The 16,242-nt window shown below is 43.2% G+C and overlaps 1 protein-coding gene across 3 annotated transcripts in view; it reads left to right on the forward strand.

Moving 5' to 3' along the window:
• The window catches only part of ANKRD27 (ankyrin repeat domain 27), a 33,528-nt gene that overhangs the window by 691 nt on the left and 16,595 nt on the right, over positions 1-16,242 (forward strand). The window contains exons 1-12 of one of the 3 annotated variants that reach the window (XM_069868648.1): positions 2,679-2,833; positions 7,168-7,298; positions 8,031-8,141; positions 8,660-8,816; positions 10,335-10,489; positions 10,792-10,851; positions 10,945-10,998; positions 11,082-11,147; positions 11,235-11,311; positions 11,688-11,809; positions 12,524-12,602; positions 13,435-13,567. In XM_069868648.1, coding sequence (XP_069724749.1) covers positions 7,197-7,298; positions 8,031-8,141; positions 8,660-8,816; positions 10,335-10,489; positions 10,792-10,851; positions 10,945-10,998; positions 11,082-11,147; positions 11,235-11,311; positions 11,688-11,809; positions 12,524-12,602; positions 13,435-13,567 — 1,116 coding nt within the window. In that variant the 5' untranslated portion in view covers positions 2,679-2,833; positions 7,168-7,196. Of the gene's footprint in view, positions 1-2,678; positions 2,834-4,664; positions 4,685-7,167; positions 7,299-8,030; positions 8,142-8,659; positions 8,817-10,334; positions 10,490-10,791; positions 10,852-10,944; positions 10,999-11,081; positions 11,148-11,234; positions 11,312-11,687; positions 11,810-12,523; positions 12,603-13,434; positions 13,568-16,242 lie in introns of those variants that run through there. The other 2 variants (XM_069868649.1, XM_069868650.1) reach the window with 2 other exon arrangements.

Raw genomic sequence — 16,242 nt, forward strand, 5'->3', positions numbered from 1 at the left:
CTCCTCAGCAGCAGCAGGGCCGGTGCCTCGCAGGCTGTCCCGGCGAGCGGGCTGGAGCTCAGCCCGGTGACGAGGCCCGGGCGCTGTTTGTGTCCCTGTGAACCTTCCAGAAGAGCCGCGGGGCCGGCACCGAGCGCCGCGGGGCGGGCTGAGCTGCCCTGAGGCACCCGGCGCCTCAGCCGGGGCTGGGGCGGGGGGGGGGTGGCGGTGACAGCGCTGCCGTGTCCGCCTCGGGGTCTTGGGGGGGGGAACCGCTGGGTTTCTATTGCTCTGGGGACCAGAGAAGCCGAGAGGACGTGTCGCTGTGAAGGGTTGCGTGACCCTGTCCCTTATCGCAGCATCCGTGGCGTGGGGTGCCCGCTGCCAGCGAGATAAGTTGCTGTGAGGAGCAGCTCTCTGGGGCTGCGCCCCAGAGAGCTGCTCCTCACAGCGACTTATCTCGCTCAGCCCCAGAGGTTTGCCTGGACTGGGATCTGTGGTGGCTTGGACTCCGCTGGTTGTTGTGCCTCAGTTTTGGCCCTCGTGCTGGGCCCTGTGCGGCTCTGGCTGGGGTTGCCACCCGTGGGGTGAGTTATCCTTTTATTTATGGGGTTTGCAGAGTAAAGGGAGCAGCGCCCCGCAGGTTCCTGTGCTGGTAGCCCAGGAGCAGGGAGTTGGTCATGCCCGTTTCCTTGTAGGAATGCAGAAATCCAGGATGATTCTGACCTGATTGTAAGTGAAGCTTTATAATTGCTTAATCATTGTCAGGTGGAAGAAGGATTAGCTCTGGGTTTGAATCTGGGGTCCTGTGTGACTTAAGTGTTAAGCTTATTGCTGGCTGAATTGTGCGTATTTGTGTGTGGAGTGGCTGTGTCTGAAATCTGCCACATCACTGGAATCGCTGTTCGCTGCAGCTCATCGGAATCCTGGAGCCGCTGCACTGGAAGCAGCTGAGCAGGGAGGGAGGGGGGAGTTGTTTGGGGAGCACGCGGCTCCTGAAACCCAAAAGTGGCTGCAGTTACAATCCGTGCGGAATAATTCCTAAACGCATCCTTAGGTCTGTCACCTGGGCAGAAAGAGGCTGTTGTTTATGTTGGAGCTGAACTGAATCCAGCTGCACGCAAGGATGCAGTGCCAGGAGATTGTGGGAACTTTTGGAGTTCAGCAGTAGTTTCAGACAGGTGTGAAGTTATCAAAATCCAATTCTTGATACTGCTTTCTAATAAGACACTGACTAGCCAACGTAGCGTCCTGGGAACACTATTAGGATGGAATGTGAAAGTCCTTAGAAACGAATTAGGAAGCAGCCTAAGAAGGAAATCTGTTTCCTGGTTCTGCAGAAAGGCTTTCTTGCAACAGATGTTAACAACTATATTCTTCCTATCCCAATAAGGTAAATGATTATGAAGTGTTCTGCGATGCTTCTTGAACATCTACTTATTAAATGCTGATTGACTTGTAAGTAGAACATTGGGTAAAGGCAGCTCTGTGTTGTTTAAGTGCTTGGTAAGCGTGGCCTTGCTTTTAGAGTGAGCTTGTGCACAGAGTTTGGTCTGTAGAATGCTGTGTCCTGGGAAAGCTTGAAGCCACCGAGATAAGGAAGGAAAATAAGGATGGGATACAGTGAAAATTACTTGTGGCATCAACTTCCTTCCGCCCCTAATAACTGATAACACAGCAGAACTTCCTTCAATAACTGTGCTGCGATTCACTTTCTGCCGAGTGTTTTGCTGGTAAAGTGGTTTGAGGATTTGATCCAGGGCAAGAATCCTTACTTGTATCACAGAAAAATATGAGATGTCTGCATCCAGGTGTTTGCTATCAGGAAGCTCTGGGTTACCTCAGGCTCATGTGTAGTGCGGTATGTAGCACTAAAATGCCTGTGGTGGTTAAAATAAATTATTTTGCTAGTTACAAACATTTACCTGCTGAATTGTGTTCCAGCTTTCCTCACCTTTTCTCCCCTCCCTGAAGGAAGGAACTTGTGTAATCCTACAGGCTTTTCGTAAGTAGAGACTCCAGTATTGGTCTGATGTTGAAGTTTATTGCAATAATGAGGTCAGACTTAGTGCTGGCCTGCAAGGACTTGGTTTTCCTATTGGGATGCACGTAGAGTGGATTAAATTCCTGTCCAGTTGCCTGGTTTGAGGACCATCTGAATGAAGGACAACAGGGTCCCAGGGTTTCTGGCTTCAGATCCCTCTTTTTCTCCATGGGTGGCCTGTGCTGGTTCTGCCCCTCCACGCTTGAGTTCTTTACAGCCTTGCTGCTGGTCTTGGAGTTGATGTTGACCTCGTGTGGTCTGCTCTGAGCAGTGGTGCTCGAACTCTACTGTTGAGGAACAGCGTTCCCTCTGTGACCCACGTCTCAGCAGTGCACGCCCTCAGTACGGGACCTATACCTGTAACTAAAGGACCAAAATAATTGGTTTAAGTAAAACATTATTTATCCTTGTACTTCAACTCTTTAGTTTTCATTCCCCCAAAACAGTGAGTGTGCTGACACCCCTGCCAGCCTGAGGAGGTGACTGTAAACTCGTGGAGGAGGTATTCTTGTTTAAGAAGCTCTTTTGGGAACTTTGTACTTTCTGTTAATGTTTTCCCTTTAAACCTGATCCTGGTGATTGTCTATGTGGTTCACTGATCAGGGCTGTCTGTGCTCTGCTCCAGGGCTTGCTCAGGGCTCTCCAGCTGAGAATGTAGCACAGCTTTAAGGGTGGGAAGCCAAAGAAGGAAAATTCTGTGCAGCTCCTTTGGTGGATTTCTAAACCTGCGAGAACTGAGAATCGGGAATCTAGTCAGTTCTGCTGTGAAGCAGAGAATACAGCTTGTTCTCAATACTTTGCTAGTGACGAGTAAGTGATGACTTCTGTTTTTTGAGATAAAAGTGGGAAGCTTGCCTGTTGAAGTATGAGCTGCTGGTATCAAAATGTGCGTTCACTAGAGGAAAGGAACAACTACTGTGGACAGTCAAGCCAATATGTTCTTTGGCCTCAAATCTGAAACACATAAGAATGTGTCCACATCTAATGAGAGTAGCTCAAGGTGACTCTGCTTGAGTAAGGGGGTTGGACTGGGTGATCTGAAAAAGCTGTGTGGATGTGGTGCTCAGGGACATGGTTTAGTGGTGGAGTTGGCAGTACTGAGTAAAGGGTTGCACTTGATAACCTTAAAGGTCTTTTCCAGCCTCAGCAATTCCATGATTCCAAGTACACTGTTAAAATATGAAGGGCTAACCTTCTTATTGTTTTTCAAGAATTGTCTCAGTTCTGGGGTTTGAGGTGAAAAGCTGATGGAAACTGGCCTGCCCAGTGCTCACTGGTGCTGTGGGGTCCGTGTCCGAGAAGGGTGAGACCCTGTTCCGTGGGTCTCAGACTGATGTCCTGGGATCAGGAAACTTAGTTTTTCCCTGGTTGTTAGGAAGCTGTGAGCTACCTGATGCAAATTCACCACTCTATAATCTGATAGTTCAGAGGTGTTATCCTGACATGCTCCGCTTCCATGAAATCAATACAAGTTGCGGCTGAGTTGGAGAGGGCTGGAAATAGATTCTTTCCTCCCTTGCTCCCTCATGGTGAGCAAGGTGCACTGGAACACACCTTGGAGCTGGTTTTCATACAGTGCTCCTTGTTCCTCCCTTAGGGGAGGGAGTAGGGCTTCTTGTGTGCTGGGAAACAGAGAAAGGATATTTTGTTTTTATTTAGAGGTGAATGCTGCTTTGAGGGCTCAAGTCTGGGCTGTAACCTCTGCCCAGAAGCAGATTGAATATGAGGAGTAATAGTCCAGGTAAAACAGCAGCTGAAGTGGTAACCAGACTTATTTCGACTGAACCTAGTTAAATTTCACTGTTAGATTCCTATTTCCTTGCAAAGTGCTTTAAAATAAGCTTAGATTTAGCTGTTCTTGCTAACAAGTGGTGCTCCCAAAGAGGAAAAACACTTCTGTAAGGAAAAAAAAAAAGAAGAAATCTTAAGTCATTTAGAGCTGGGGAGCAATTGGTTCCTCTTATTCTGCAGAGCTCTGCAGTTTGCTGGTGTGATAAATACACACGTGCTTCAGAGGTGTCTGCGTCTGCTACTCCAAGCTAAACATCTTTGAGTAAGTTACTGTTTGTTCTGATGTTTTCATTTTGATTATTTCAGTAAATGATGCCCTAGTTAGTCGGCCTTTGTCGTGGAGTCTGAACTAAGATGGAATTGATGCTGTCATGCTAAGGAGTGTGGCTACACAGGTGAAATTCAGTCAAATTGTGCTTCTTGAATGTGATGTGCTAATGGATCTGGTGTTGGAGAGTTTGGAGAAGGCAGCAGTCTGCTGCTTTGTAGCTGGGCTTCTGTGGAGAGGATGCTGAGGTACCTGATGGCTGCATCCCAGCTAAGAGCCTGTTAGGTTTTTAATAGTGTTGTAGCAGGGCCCTCGGAGGGTGATGTGCCTAAGAATTGAGTAAATATGTGTGTAATTTGAATGTGGATGTAACTGCCAAGTAATGATGCAAATGCAATGGCATCTTCTATTTTAATGGCGATTTGTCTAAATTTCAAAATCCTTCTTGAAAAGGAATTGAAACCTGAGAGATGTATGAAAGGTGCCTCACTTGAATGTCAAAACACTTGTAGTTAAATCCGACTCATTGTTTTGAGTTCCAAAGGTCGTAAGACTTAGTTTCCCGTGTTTTGGAGAAAACAGTGACGTGCTTCAATTCTGTGGTATGTTTTTCAGTTAAGCTATCCTTTGTACCATTAGTTGTATCGTTAGAATTATCACTCTGCTCTCAATCTAGAAAGGATTTGGCTGTTTGAAGGTTATGATTGTGTGGGTTTTTTTTAAACAGTAACATAGTGCTTCTTAGATTCTCTGCCCAACCAGCTTCTGTTCTGCCAGCGACTTGAGCTATTTCCGTGTTTACAGGCATGAAGCCACACACTTAAGTGGTTCCATTTAAACCTTTTATATAACATTAGTACTTGTGTATTGCTTTACAGCTCAGCATGGTAGAATGTAATAAACTGCATAGTGAGTGTGGCTTATGGCAATTTTGGGTGGGCTTTCCGTTAAGCATTAAGGTATTCTGGTAATGTATTTAAGCAGGAAGTGTACGAGGCCTTTCTTGGTGTTAATAAATCTACAGCTGCCCAAGGTGTGACTAGCAGAATGTCTGCATCCCTGCCGATGCCGCCCCTCCAAGTTACATTATCTTGGAGTTGGATGTTGTGTTCTGCCAACAAACTCTCAACGGAGTCTTCTAATGCGTTCCTAGAATTACAGCAATGCATTAGGCAGCATTTTCAGATGCTTTTATCTTTTGGGGTGGAAAGGAATTGAATCTCAAAAATGCCCGAGCCAAAATTTGGAGGAGCTTTAATGTGCTTTCTTGGTTCCGTAGATGTAATATATTTAAGTTTAGTATAAAATCCTTTGGGTTTCTATGTTTGCCGCAGAGATGGTTTGTACATCCACAATTCTGTCTGAAGGATGCTGTAGACAGGTGGAAATCCATGTGAACCCACCTGTTTCAGTCAATTATTCCACCCTTTCTTTTCTGTACCCACATTTTTATCAGACTAATGTGCTGCTGAGCAGATACAGTGGCAAGGGAGAGAGAAGAGGGAAGGAAATTCAGAACGGTGATTTTCAGACAGCACTAATTTGGCCAGCGGTGGTGGTTTCCTGCTGTGTCGGAACAGGCACGGGGTGAGCAGTTCAGTGTCTGCCGTCTGCTTCTCTTCAAGGTGGGTGACAGACAACTGAACTAGAAACGTTGGCTTCCTTGTTGGGGTACAGCATGTCGATGGCATCTTAGTTGTATTGCTGTAGCTAAAATACTGGAATTCAATGTTTCAATGCAGTTTCTTTTCCCTTCTTGCTGGAGCTCTGGAGGGTGATTCAACCGTGTCAGTAGCTCTGTTGTAAAAGAATCTATGCAGCTGCCACTAAGAGTTCTAAAACCAGTTATTTGTGTTGTGTAACACATGAACTGGGAGCTGAAGATTATACTTTCTAGCTCTTCCAGTGATGGTCTGTCAGCTGAAATGATTCTTCCTTGTGGGTTTTTTCAAGTGCGGGCAAGGATTTTGGAGCTACATCAATCACATAGCAGGCTTCATTAGCTCAGGATTTCTGTGGGGGTTTGTCTCCTTCCATAAATCTCTTCTACCTGTTTTTCCAGGGAATTAAATGCTGGTTTTAATTCCTTTCTAGCAAACCTTATCAGTTGGGGGTTTTTATGGCGAGATAAAAGTTTCTAGAAGAGGAGGATTTGTGGAATGTGTTCTCTCTCCCTTCCTATTATGGGAAGAACCCTTGGGATCTGACGATCGATTAAGCTGAAAAAATGGCAATAAAACTGCAGCACTTGGGAACACTTGTGCACTGCAGTTTTGTCACTACGTGCTTTGCTGCCTTCCTGTGTCCACGTGCTCTTTTCCCCAACACGGTGCATGATAGGTACACACTTTCCCCATCACAGTCTTGGGGAGGTCATAGCAGCACCTTCTGCACATGGAATCACCGAATTGAGAAAGATGGAGAGGCTTCCATGGGCCAACCATGGTCATAAAAGCTTGATTTGGGAGGTGCCCTGAGAGACCATATAAACTACCCTCCTGGCTTTGCTGTGTCTGCTACCACCTCTAGCGGAGGTCTAAGAGGCTCTTAAAGATTTATGGTATGAGGGACTTGATAGCTTTGCCAAGCAATCTTAAGCATGTGTTTATTTTCCCTTTCGAGAGGTGTTCCTGATATGTAATGTTTTCTTCAGTTAAGGCCCGTTTTGTCTGCAGATGTGGAAAAAATGCCCTTCACTGGGAGCTTGATCTGTCTGGGAAAAAAATCCATGCAGTTCCATGCAGTTTCTTCAGCATAAACATGACTGCGTTTCATGTTAGGGTCCTGCTTCCAGAGCTGTGGCCAAACCAGCTGTTCAACAGGCAGGATTGTGGTTTTTTTTGTAGCTAACTAGTGCTGCTGATTATGGTCTGTCTTAGCCCTGATGTGCTATGGATGGGTGGTGGGGCACCTGTGTTGTTGCAGCAGATCTGCCACTGGGCTGGCGTTGCCTGTTCTCCTTCCCCTCTGTGGGCAGAGGAGGCTGACAGCTTCAACTTGGATCACAGCTGCCCTGTGGAAATTCCCAATTATGCTTTAACAGGTTATTGTGTGAGACATTAACTATTCTCTATATGTGTTCTAGGAAATCTCCTTGGAATATCTGAAGTCCTTATGGCTGTGTATGATGAAGATATCTTGAAAAATCCCTTTTATTTGGCCATCCAGAAGCGGCGTCCTGATCTATGCAGCAAAGTTGCAGAACTCCATGGTATTGTAAGTATAAATAAGTACACTTAGAAGCTGCTTTTTGAGTAGTAGCAGCTACACGTTTAAATCGTACGCCTGCTATGACACATGTAAAGATCAGCACAACCTACAAAACTTCGTGGTGAACCAGCACAACTTTCAGTTTAAATTGCTTGTTATTTACTAATATGAACCTCTTGATATGTTGTGGGGTAGTAAAAGATCAACGTTGGTGCTGTTTCTAAACTGTACAGGAAGCTTATTTTCTCTGCTGTGAACCAAACTTATGTATTCTCCTACTTGTAGCTTAAAATGGGGTTGAATGTTTGGAATCCCTGGTGGACAGACTGTCACTCATTTCTGGCAGCATCTATTCTTAGATGTTTTTCTTTCTGATGCATGTTCATTTTAGATTGAAACCATACTTCACTTTTACTAGCTGCCTAATTTTAGGTCATTCAGGTCACTGGTGCTAAGTAACTTAAGATTTAATCTCCTTCTCTTAGTATTGTTTGCTTCAGCGATGTCTGTCATCCATTTTCGGATAAGTCACTAAATACTTCTAGGTCACTGGACTGTGTGTCTGTCAATGGCCTTTCGTTATTTATTTTATCACAAGCATCTGTAGGTGTATTACGTTTGCTAGCGAATGTTTAAGCCGGACTTAGCTGCTTGCCTCTGAGGACAAAAGCTATGGGTGTTTCAGTGCTGGTACATGGTGGTACGTATTTCTCTACAGCATGATCTGACTTTTTTTAGGTGTTGGTTCCATGCAAAGGAAGTCTTTCAAGCACCAATCTTTCAACCTGCCAGTTTGAATCTTACGTTCTGAAGCCACTAGAAGAAAACTTTCAGACCTTGAATGGAAAGGTATTGCTGTTTTGATCTGACTCTGGGTTGGGAACACTCCAATAGATGATTCTCTGCAGTTGATGACTGATAGTGTGTACTAATGGTGACAGAAGAGCTAGCCAGTAGTCAGAGAAGATAAAACTGAGTGTGAAAAATATAGGCAAAATGTGTGGTGCTTTTCTGAAGCTGCATTTAGGCCCCGGTTCTAAGTTGTTGTTCAGTTTCCCATCTACTAAAAGTGCTCCAAAATCTGCAAATGGTTGCTTAGACCTTGGAAATGGCCTGAGACCTCTGGTAGCAGACTTGTAAAGAAAGCAGGTGTGAGCAAGGTTTCGCTTGCTAATGCAGGCTGGCAGAATCTTTGTTTCAGTGTCTACACAGCATTAGAATATGAAATCTCTCTCTCTCGAATCTGGGGTTTTCTTGTGGTGCCAACTTCACTTCCCCTGGAAATGTAACTCTGCAATGCAGAAGCTAAAGAGTAACTCTCTTCTGGCAGAGTTTTACACTTGATGTGTTTCTCTTTTTTGTTTCAGGAGATCTTCGTACAAGGAAACCTCATAGTTTTAGGGACTGGTTTTAATTACCATCTTTCAGTGCCTGTTCTTTTTGAGGAAACATTTTACAATGAAAAAGAAGAAAGCTTTAGTATATTGTGCATAGCTCATCCGTTGGAAAAAACAGAGAGCTCAAGTATGTATTGAAGCGTGAACTTGGTTGTTCTGTTTGCACAGTGAGCAGATTAGTGTGTTTGAAATGCTTAATAAATCTCCTACGTTCTGAAAAGCATTGGCTTGGTTGAAGGCCCTTACCATTTGTTAATCTGTTGGGGTAGGAATTGGTTTGCTGCTGGAGAGAAATACTGAGTTGCTGCCTGGCAAGCTTAATTCTGTAGGGTTATGTGCACCAGACTCTCACTAAAAATCACCTGGAGAGCATGCGATCCAGCATGATTTTTTTTTTTAGCAATGCTCAATATAGCACCAACTGCTTAAAAAAGGGATTTAGTCTTACGCATGACATTTATCTAGAGATGCAAGGTTGAGGTACAAACTGGCAAGGTGAGTTCTTTCACACTTGTTTCATCAGTGGCTCGAGGTTGTGTAGCACAGTTATGTGGCAGCTCTTCTGGGAAGGGGTCTGTCTCATGAAGCCGAATGTGTTTATTTTCAGTCTTGATACTGGAAGTGCCCTTGTTAAGGCTGGAACATTATTTCCAAGGCTGCTGTTAAAGCTGGGAATGTAACAGGATTTCCTTGTGAATTTGTATAACAATCTGTTTACTAATTGAAAGGAACAGAAGCTTCTTAAAACGTGTTTTTTCTGGAATAAAAAGATTAGCCTTCCTAAATACAGAAGAAAATCTATTTGAAACAAAAGATGGTCAAGCGAAGTAATAGTAGGGTAGCGTAAAAATAGTGCTGCAAGGGAAGCATGAAAGCTGTTCTGAAAGCAACTGGCATATGTATAGGCTTAAACTCTATAAGTATTAATCTAAATCTAAAATTCTTCTTGTGCCATTCCAGTTTTTGGCCATTACTTTATGTAGTCACATAGCAGCCATTCAGAAGTGAGGTAACTTGTAATTTCAGAAGTAATTTGAAATGAATGAGATGGAAGCCTGTTATTAATTGCCTGCCTTTGACTGCAAGTGAAAGGCTTGCCTAGGAAAAAAGGGATTTGGAAAAGCAATAGGAATTTCAAGTAAAGGATCCAGTTGTCTTAGTCAGAAAGAAGGTAGATTTGGTTTGTTTACATTAAGTAACTTTGCTCTTCCGTTCAGAGTAAGTGCATCTAGATAAAGAATAGCTTATGTACAAACCTAAGATGGGATTTTTACAGCTCACTTGGCACACACTGGCTTCCTCCACGGGCATTCAGTCAATGGTGTAATGTGCTTTTCATCTGCTTTCAAACTTAACTTTCACTCAGATTGAGTTGCATCTGTGGCAATAAATTACCCCGGGGTAAAAAAGTGTGTGAAATCAGTTTTAGCTATTCCAAATAAATACTCGACATAAAAGGCAAGAGACCCCACTTCAAATGAGATGCATTAAATTCTTTTAATTAAAAGCAATTCCTTCAGTTAAAGGTATAGTAAGCTGAATTTGTGTTTCACTGCACGCAAGTTGGCTGTGTGTGTAGGGGCAAAAAGCACTTTACCACGCACACACACACTCTAAACCTATGTTAACTCTGCTTTCTTTTCAGGTGAATCTGCAGCTTCACCCAACTCCTATTCTCTTAAAAACATTGAAGATGTTAGAGAATTTTTGGGAAGGCATTGTGAGAGATTTGACAAATACATAAGCTCTTTCTACAGAACCTTTAAAGAACATGAAAGGAAAAGCCTCCGCCACTACATAGTCAGTACCATCCTTGGTTTTTAATTTACTAAACACAGTTAACTTTTGATATCTTTGTCCTGTTGAGCTGTCCTGTGTCAGAGCAGCCTAGAGTTGAGGAAGGTGGGAAGGGAGAAAGTAGATTTCTTCTTTGTGAATTACCACATCTTAACTATTAGGTAAAGGCATTTTTTCTAGCTGAAAGTCTTGCCACAGTGCACACTCTTAAGGCACGGAAGACTTCCTCTTTGCTCGTTTATGCTTTGTTGCCTGAAGTCAGGTTAACCTGAATCTGAATGCATTTTTTCTTTTCTCCCACCCAGGATTCTGTCAATGCGCTTTATACCAAATGTCTCCAGCACCTTTTGAGAGATTCGCACTTGGTAAATGCTCACTCCACTAAATACACAGTACGTAATGTTACTGAAGCAATAAACAATCTAATTGTCTCTTGCTGTTTGGCTTTCCTTTTCTAGAGGATGCTTGCAAAGCAAGAAGAGCAGATGAATGTGATTAAACAAGCAGTTGAAGTAAGCATCTGAAATGAAGGAAAATAATTAAGCTATTTTTAACTGTCTCTTTCATGCCTAAAGTATTGGTTTTTCTTCTACAGATGTACATACACCACACTATTTATGATCTAGTCTTTAAATATGTGGGGACTATTGAGGCAAGTGAGGTAAGTTTTTCTGATTGCTAAAGATTAGTTACATTAATCTAATGCATTTAAAAAAAAAACAAACGCTGTTGCCTTTCTGTTGGTTAGGATGCTGCTTTTAATAAAATCACGAGAAGCCTTCAAGACCTGCAACAAAAAGACATTGGAGTGAAGCCTGAGTTCAGGTGAGAGAGTGATGGTTGTGGACTCTCTGAGTTGCCAAGATCCTGCCTTAAATAGGTCTCAGGCCAGCCAGAAAGTGTTGTCCTTCAGACAACAGCAAGTTTTTATTTATCCTTTATTCCTTTGAGATGGAAAAGTAAAGCTTTGCAAGTGCTATTTTAGGGCAGTCTTTGCATCGGTCGCTACCTCCTTTGCTTTTACTTTGCTTTTTTTTAAGCTCCCCTCTCCACTTACAGGGTACGGAGGTGAAAACGTACTTGCACTAGAGATGGAAGTATTTAATACCATTCTTCAGCTCTGAATGAGTTAAAGTGTGGGGTTTGGGCATCCTGCACAGGAACTCTGTGTGCCAACCATCTCTTTCGAATTATTTTGTAGTTTTAATATACCACGTGCAAAGCGAGAACTGGGTCAGTTGAACAAGTGCACTTCCCCTCAACAGAAGCTACTTTGTCTACGAAAAGTGGTACAAATCATTATGCAGTCTCCTAGCCAAAGAGGTCAGTAATTAGTGAACTAATAATTTGATTTTAAATTTTTTTCTTAACTAGCACACACAAACCTCTTCTGTATATAAACTGCTGCTTGAATAGCTCCTGTGCATTAAGCAGTTAGGCTGGGATCTGACTTGCAGGTCTCTGAAATAGAGGCAAGAGAGGCTGCAGCATAGTTTCTTGTGTGGTGAGGTAGGGTATTTGGTTAGCTTGTGTGTGTTTCAGCTAGAGCATGTGAGAAGACTGCATGCAAAAAAGAATGCAAAAATGGATTCTTATGCAAAAGAATTGAGGGTGATCCATTTCAAACTCTGAGGATCGGTGCCAGATCGTTCTTGGCTGTTCATGCTCCTTGATAATCTTGAGATCAATACTCAGAGATGCCCGTTTTGAAAAATGCAGTGTTGGTGGGGGGAAAAGTCTCATATATGCTGCACTTGGAGTGCTACCATGGACTGCAGAAATGGTTCTGTGATGGGAAAGCATGGGTCTCTTAACCTGATACTCATTTTATCTAGCTTTGTTTTTTGGCTCCTGACAACCTGTTTTAGAGGGAGATGGAGAACATTTGAAGGGCTGCCTTGGTTACTCAATGCGTTTTTTCTACTAGTAGAGCTGGCTTAGGAGCTTAGTCTTAGGAGGCAGAAGCCCATTTATGGGTCTTGCTTTTGATTTGAAGCATGATATGACTTAACATGAGATGTAAATTCCTTTTTTTAGTTAATGTGGAAACCATGTGTGCGGATGATCTTCTCTCTGTTTTGCTGTATTTACTTGTGAAAACTGAAATCCCAAACTGGTATGTAACTGTTTTGGCTGTACAGAGCTCCACTGTATGATCTTATAAGTAGTCCTACTGCAGGGGCAAGTGTTCCTGAACATGTAGCGATAACTGGCTGAAGGTGTAGGAGGTGCTGGTGTGATGCAGAAAACTACTTTTAGTTGAACAAACAGTGAAGGTGTCTTACAGGTGGGACCAAATTAAGGACTGAGAGGAATGCAAGTGCTGTCTTTTGACATTTTGATTCCCAGCCTAGAAAAAAGGTGTAACCTGGGGCCATCTCTGTACCAAATCAATACAGACTGCTCCTTCCTTCTCTGTGTTTGAAACTGTGAAACCATCATGCAGCTTCTACTGGCTTAGTACATTTCACATAGAGAAACTAATTTGAACGCTTAATTGCTTGCTACTAGACTCTACCATTGTTTCTCTACACTATCAGTTAAAGTATAGCTACACCTTCCACCTGAACTGAATTTTACTATTGGTGTGTCCCATATGAGATTAGCATTTTTCCTTTAATTTGCAGCTATCACTTCACACTTGTGCTTGAAAAGCTAATGTGTTTTAAACAGGTGAAACAATCTCCTGCTGCTGTTCGTATCCTGTTCTTAGTATTCCTTGTAACCAAAAAATTACTTCTTATCAAATAGATAGGTCATGACTCAACTTCTCTTATCTACAAAGCTCAGAACAGTCACAGTATTGCTAGCCTAGCAATGTTCCTAGAAGGTTTTTCTTAAGCCACCCCTGTTGTCTGCCTGGATTGCCTAAACTGAGCCGCGTATTCAGATGTTGTGCTAGTGTCACCTTGTTTTTAGTGATTCATGGCTTTAACTTTTTATTTCAGGATGGCCAACTTGAGTTACATCAAGAACTTCAGACTTTGCAGTTCAGTGAAGGATGAACTGGGATTCTGTCTAACCTCGTTTGAGGCTGCGATAGAGTACATACGGCAAGGCAACCTCTCTGACAGATCGACAGTAAGCTACTCTTAGAGTCTGTCCAATGTGTATTTGATGAACTTGTACTGCTAGGGGAGTAAATCCAGCAAATCCAGTCCAAACCTTGACACACAGTTCCTTTTTTGCACTTATAGAAATGGGTTGAGGTCACTATACCTGAAACAAATGCTAGAAGGAATTAAATGATTACTGTGAGGACCTAATCCTGTAGCAATACTTGTTCACTTTGTACTCAAGGATTATAGAGTGAATGAGTATTACTACAGGAAATAGTTAAATGTCAAATCTACTTCATCTGATTAGAGAAAAATGACAGCACTATTTTCAGCATCCGAGTCTTCAGCAAATTTAATATCCCCTGTTTGTACTCTATCTATCATGGCTGTGAAAGCAATGCAGTACTGGAGGGTAGGCATAGCTTTAAACAGTTTTTTTGTTGATAATTTAGAAACTGGAGATTGCAGTGTAATTCAGAATTATTCTGTAAATCTTCATATGCTAAAAACATGTTTGTGGTGCACTTCACTGTGTGGCACCAAGGTGGTAATCTAGTGGGAGTGCAGGACTTTGCTAAGGTGATGTTTGAAGGTTGAATTCAGCTCTCTGGTTCCCTGACCTACCAGAGACAGGATGTTTATGAATGCATGAGTTATTTCCAACTCGGCAAACAGACCTTCTGTCAGTCAGATCAAATCCCTGCAGGCCAACTGGGGATGACATTGATGTGACTTTAGAAACTTCTATGACTTAAGAACTTTGCATTTCTTTAAGAAATAAACTACAGTCTTGTTGCTCCTGCAAAACTTTCTACTGTTGCAAAATTAGGTTTTCCTGGTCTGATGTGGAAATCAAAAGGAGTGAACTTGAAACCAGCGTGAATTCAACGTGTCTCAGTCTGCCCAACTGTAAGGCACTGGAATCTAACTCTAGGGGCCAGAATAATGGCTCAGTGTGCAGGGCTCGGGATGGGACAACCTGGGGCACAGGCTTAAAGAAGCAGCACTTGAAGTAACATTTTAGCCTTTTGGTAGTTCTGGTTTTGTTTTTTCCTGGGCTCTTTCTGTGGACCTGTCATGCGTAGGCTTGTTTTGTACACAAAGAAAGCACTCTTTGCCTTTGAGGAGACTGCTGTGTCTGTAATGCTGTATGGAATTGTTTAAGAAAAAAAATAAATTAAAAAAAAAGTTAGTTTAAAAGGAAAACCACCTGCCAAACACTTATGCTTCTTGCAGTTACTTTGCGGTCATTAACATTCAGTCTACAAATAGTGATGCTAATGCTCTGGATGGCGAACTGGAACCAAAGTAAAGTCTTCCACAATGCCAGCAAGCTGAGAAAAAGAACATAATGCTCTTAAATTTCTAGAATAAACCTGTTTACTGTTTAATGCCTGGTCCTATCTCTCCTTACATAGCTAAGGATGGCAATTTTTAACACTGGTAATGACTTAAGGTCGATAAGTGCTGTGCCATTATGATACTATATTTCTTTGGGAGGTGTCTGTCTGGAAAAATGAACTACATCTTTGAGAAACCTAAATGAGGGGAGTCTCTTATTGCTGATGTTGGTGTCTGCACCGCTATAAGAGCAAGCACTAAGTGTCTGTCCGTACCACAGCTGGATCAGCTCCAGGCCTAGAGTGCTGGCCTCGAGCTTCCTCACTTCAGCGTGTGCGCAATGTGCCCTCAGCTATATTGCCTTTCCTAGGAGCCAGGGAGGCTCGATGGCAGCATCCTCAGCTGAGATGGAAAACAGCAGAACCTGGAAGACAAAGAAAATGATACAGTTGAAGAGGAAAGAGCTAGACCCACCCTTTTCTATTGTGTAGGGGAAGGGAGAAGGTGGCATACACTGAAGGAGGAGGAAACTAGGTAGCAAATAGCCACTTAATAGGAAATGAAAAAGGGTAGCAAGGAGGTGGAGGAACATAGTAGAGACTCCTGGTAGCGTTGTTCTCCCTTCGTGAACCTTCCACTCGACATATTCCCTTTGTTCTTTGAAGAGAAAGCTCTTGTCCTCTAGCAAAGCAGCAGCAGTGTCTGTCACAGTGGTGCCCCATGCTTTCCTTTTCCAGATGGTGCTGCAAGGGGTTGTAGGATTTGAGTGAGCAGGAACATTGCTCTGCCCTGGGGCTTCATTGCAGCCCCTCATGTGGCTACACTTAATTTTATAGCTGGCTTCAGATGGAGCTTCTGGCAGCTCAGTAATGCTGTTGTCTGATCCGTAATGAGGCAACTACATAAAGGAAACTCAGTAGGGAACTAATGTGCCTTGTAGGGTAATGGGTGTGTTATCACCCTCCTGTCAGTAAGAAAACTGCCCTTGGGAGGCACCTGCCTCATCCTCACCTGAGGTCACAGGAATCTTGGAGAGGCGTTTAACTTCTGGGAAGGAGAGGAGCGTGTAACTTATAGCACAAAGATTCTGTCCTGTTTCCTGGGAGTTGTCAACCTTATTTAATTAGAATTCCAGTTAATAAGTATTGGGCTTCAGCTATGTGCAGCTGATGTGTGGTAAGCCCCTCTGAAGAGCTGGAGAAAGATGTAGAGGAGGAAGTTGGAGCCAGCCACGAGGGGCTAGGCAGCAGTGGGGAAACAGCTGAAGGAAGTGCAGGTGGGAGAAGCCAGGAAAGGAAGATGAACACAAGCTGAGGTGAATGAAGTGTTTGGGGGTGAGTGGGGAGACACTTTCCC

Source organism: Phaenicophaeus curvirostris, chromosome 14 (genome assembly GCF_032191515.1).
Source record: "Phaenicophaeus curvirostris isolate KB17595 chromosome 14, BPBGC_Pcur_1.0, whole genome shotgun sequence".
NCBI classification, from domain to species: Eukaryota; Metazoa; Chordata; class Aves; order Cuculiformes; family Cuculidae; genus Phaenicophaeus; species Phaenicophaeus curvirostris.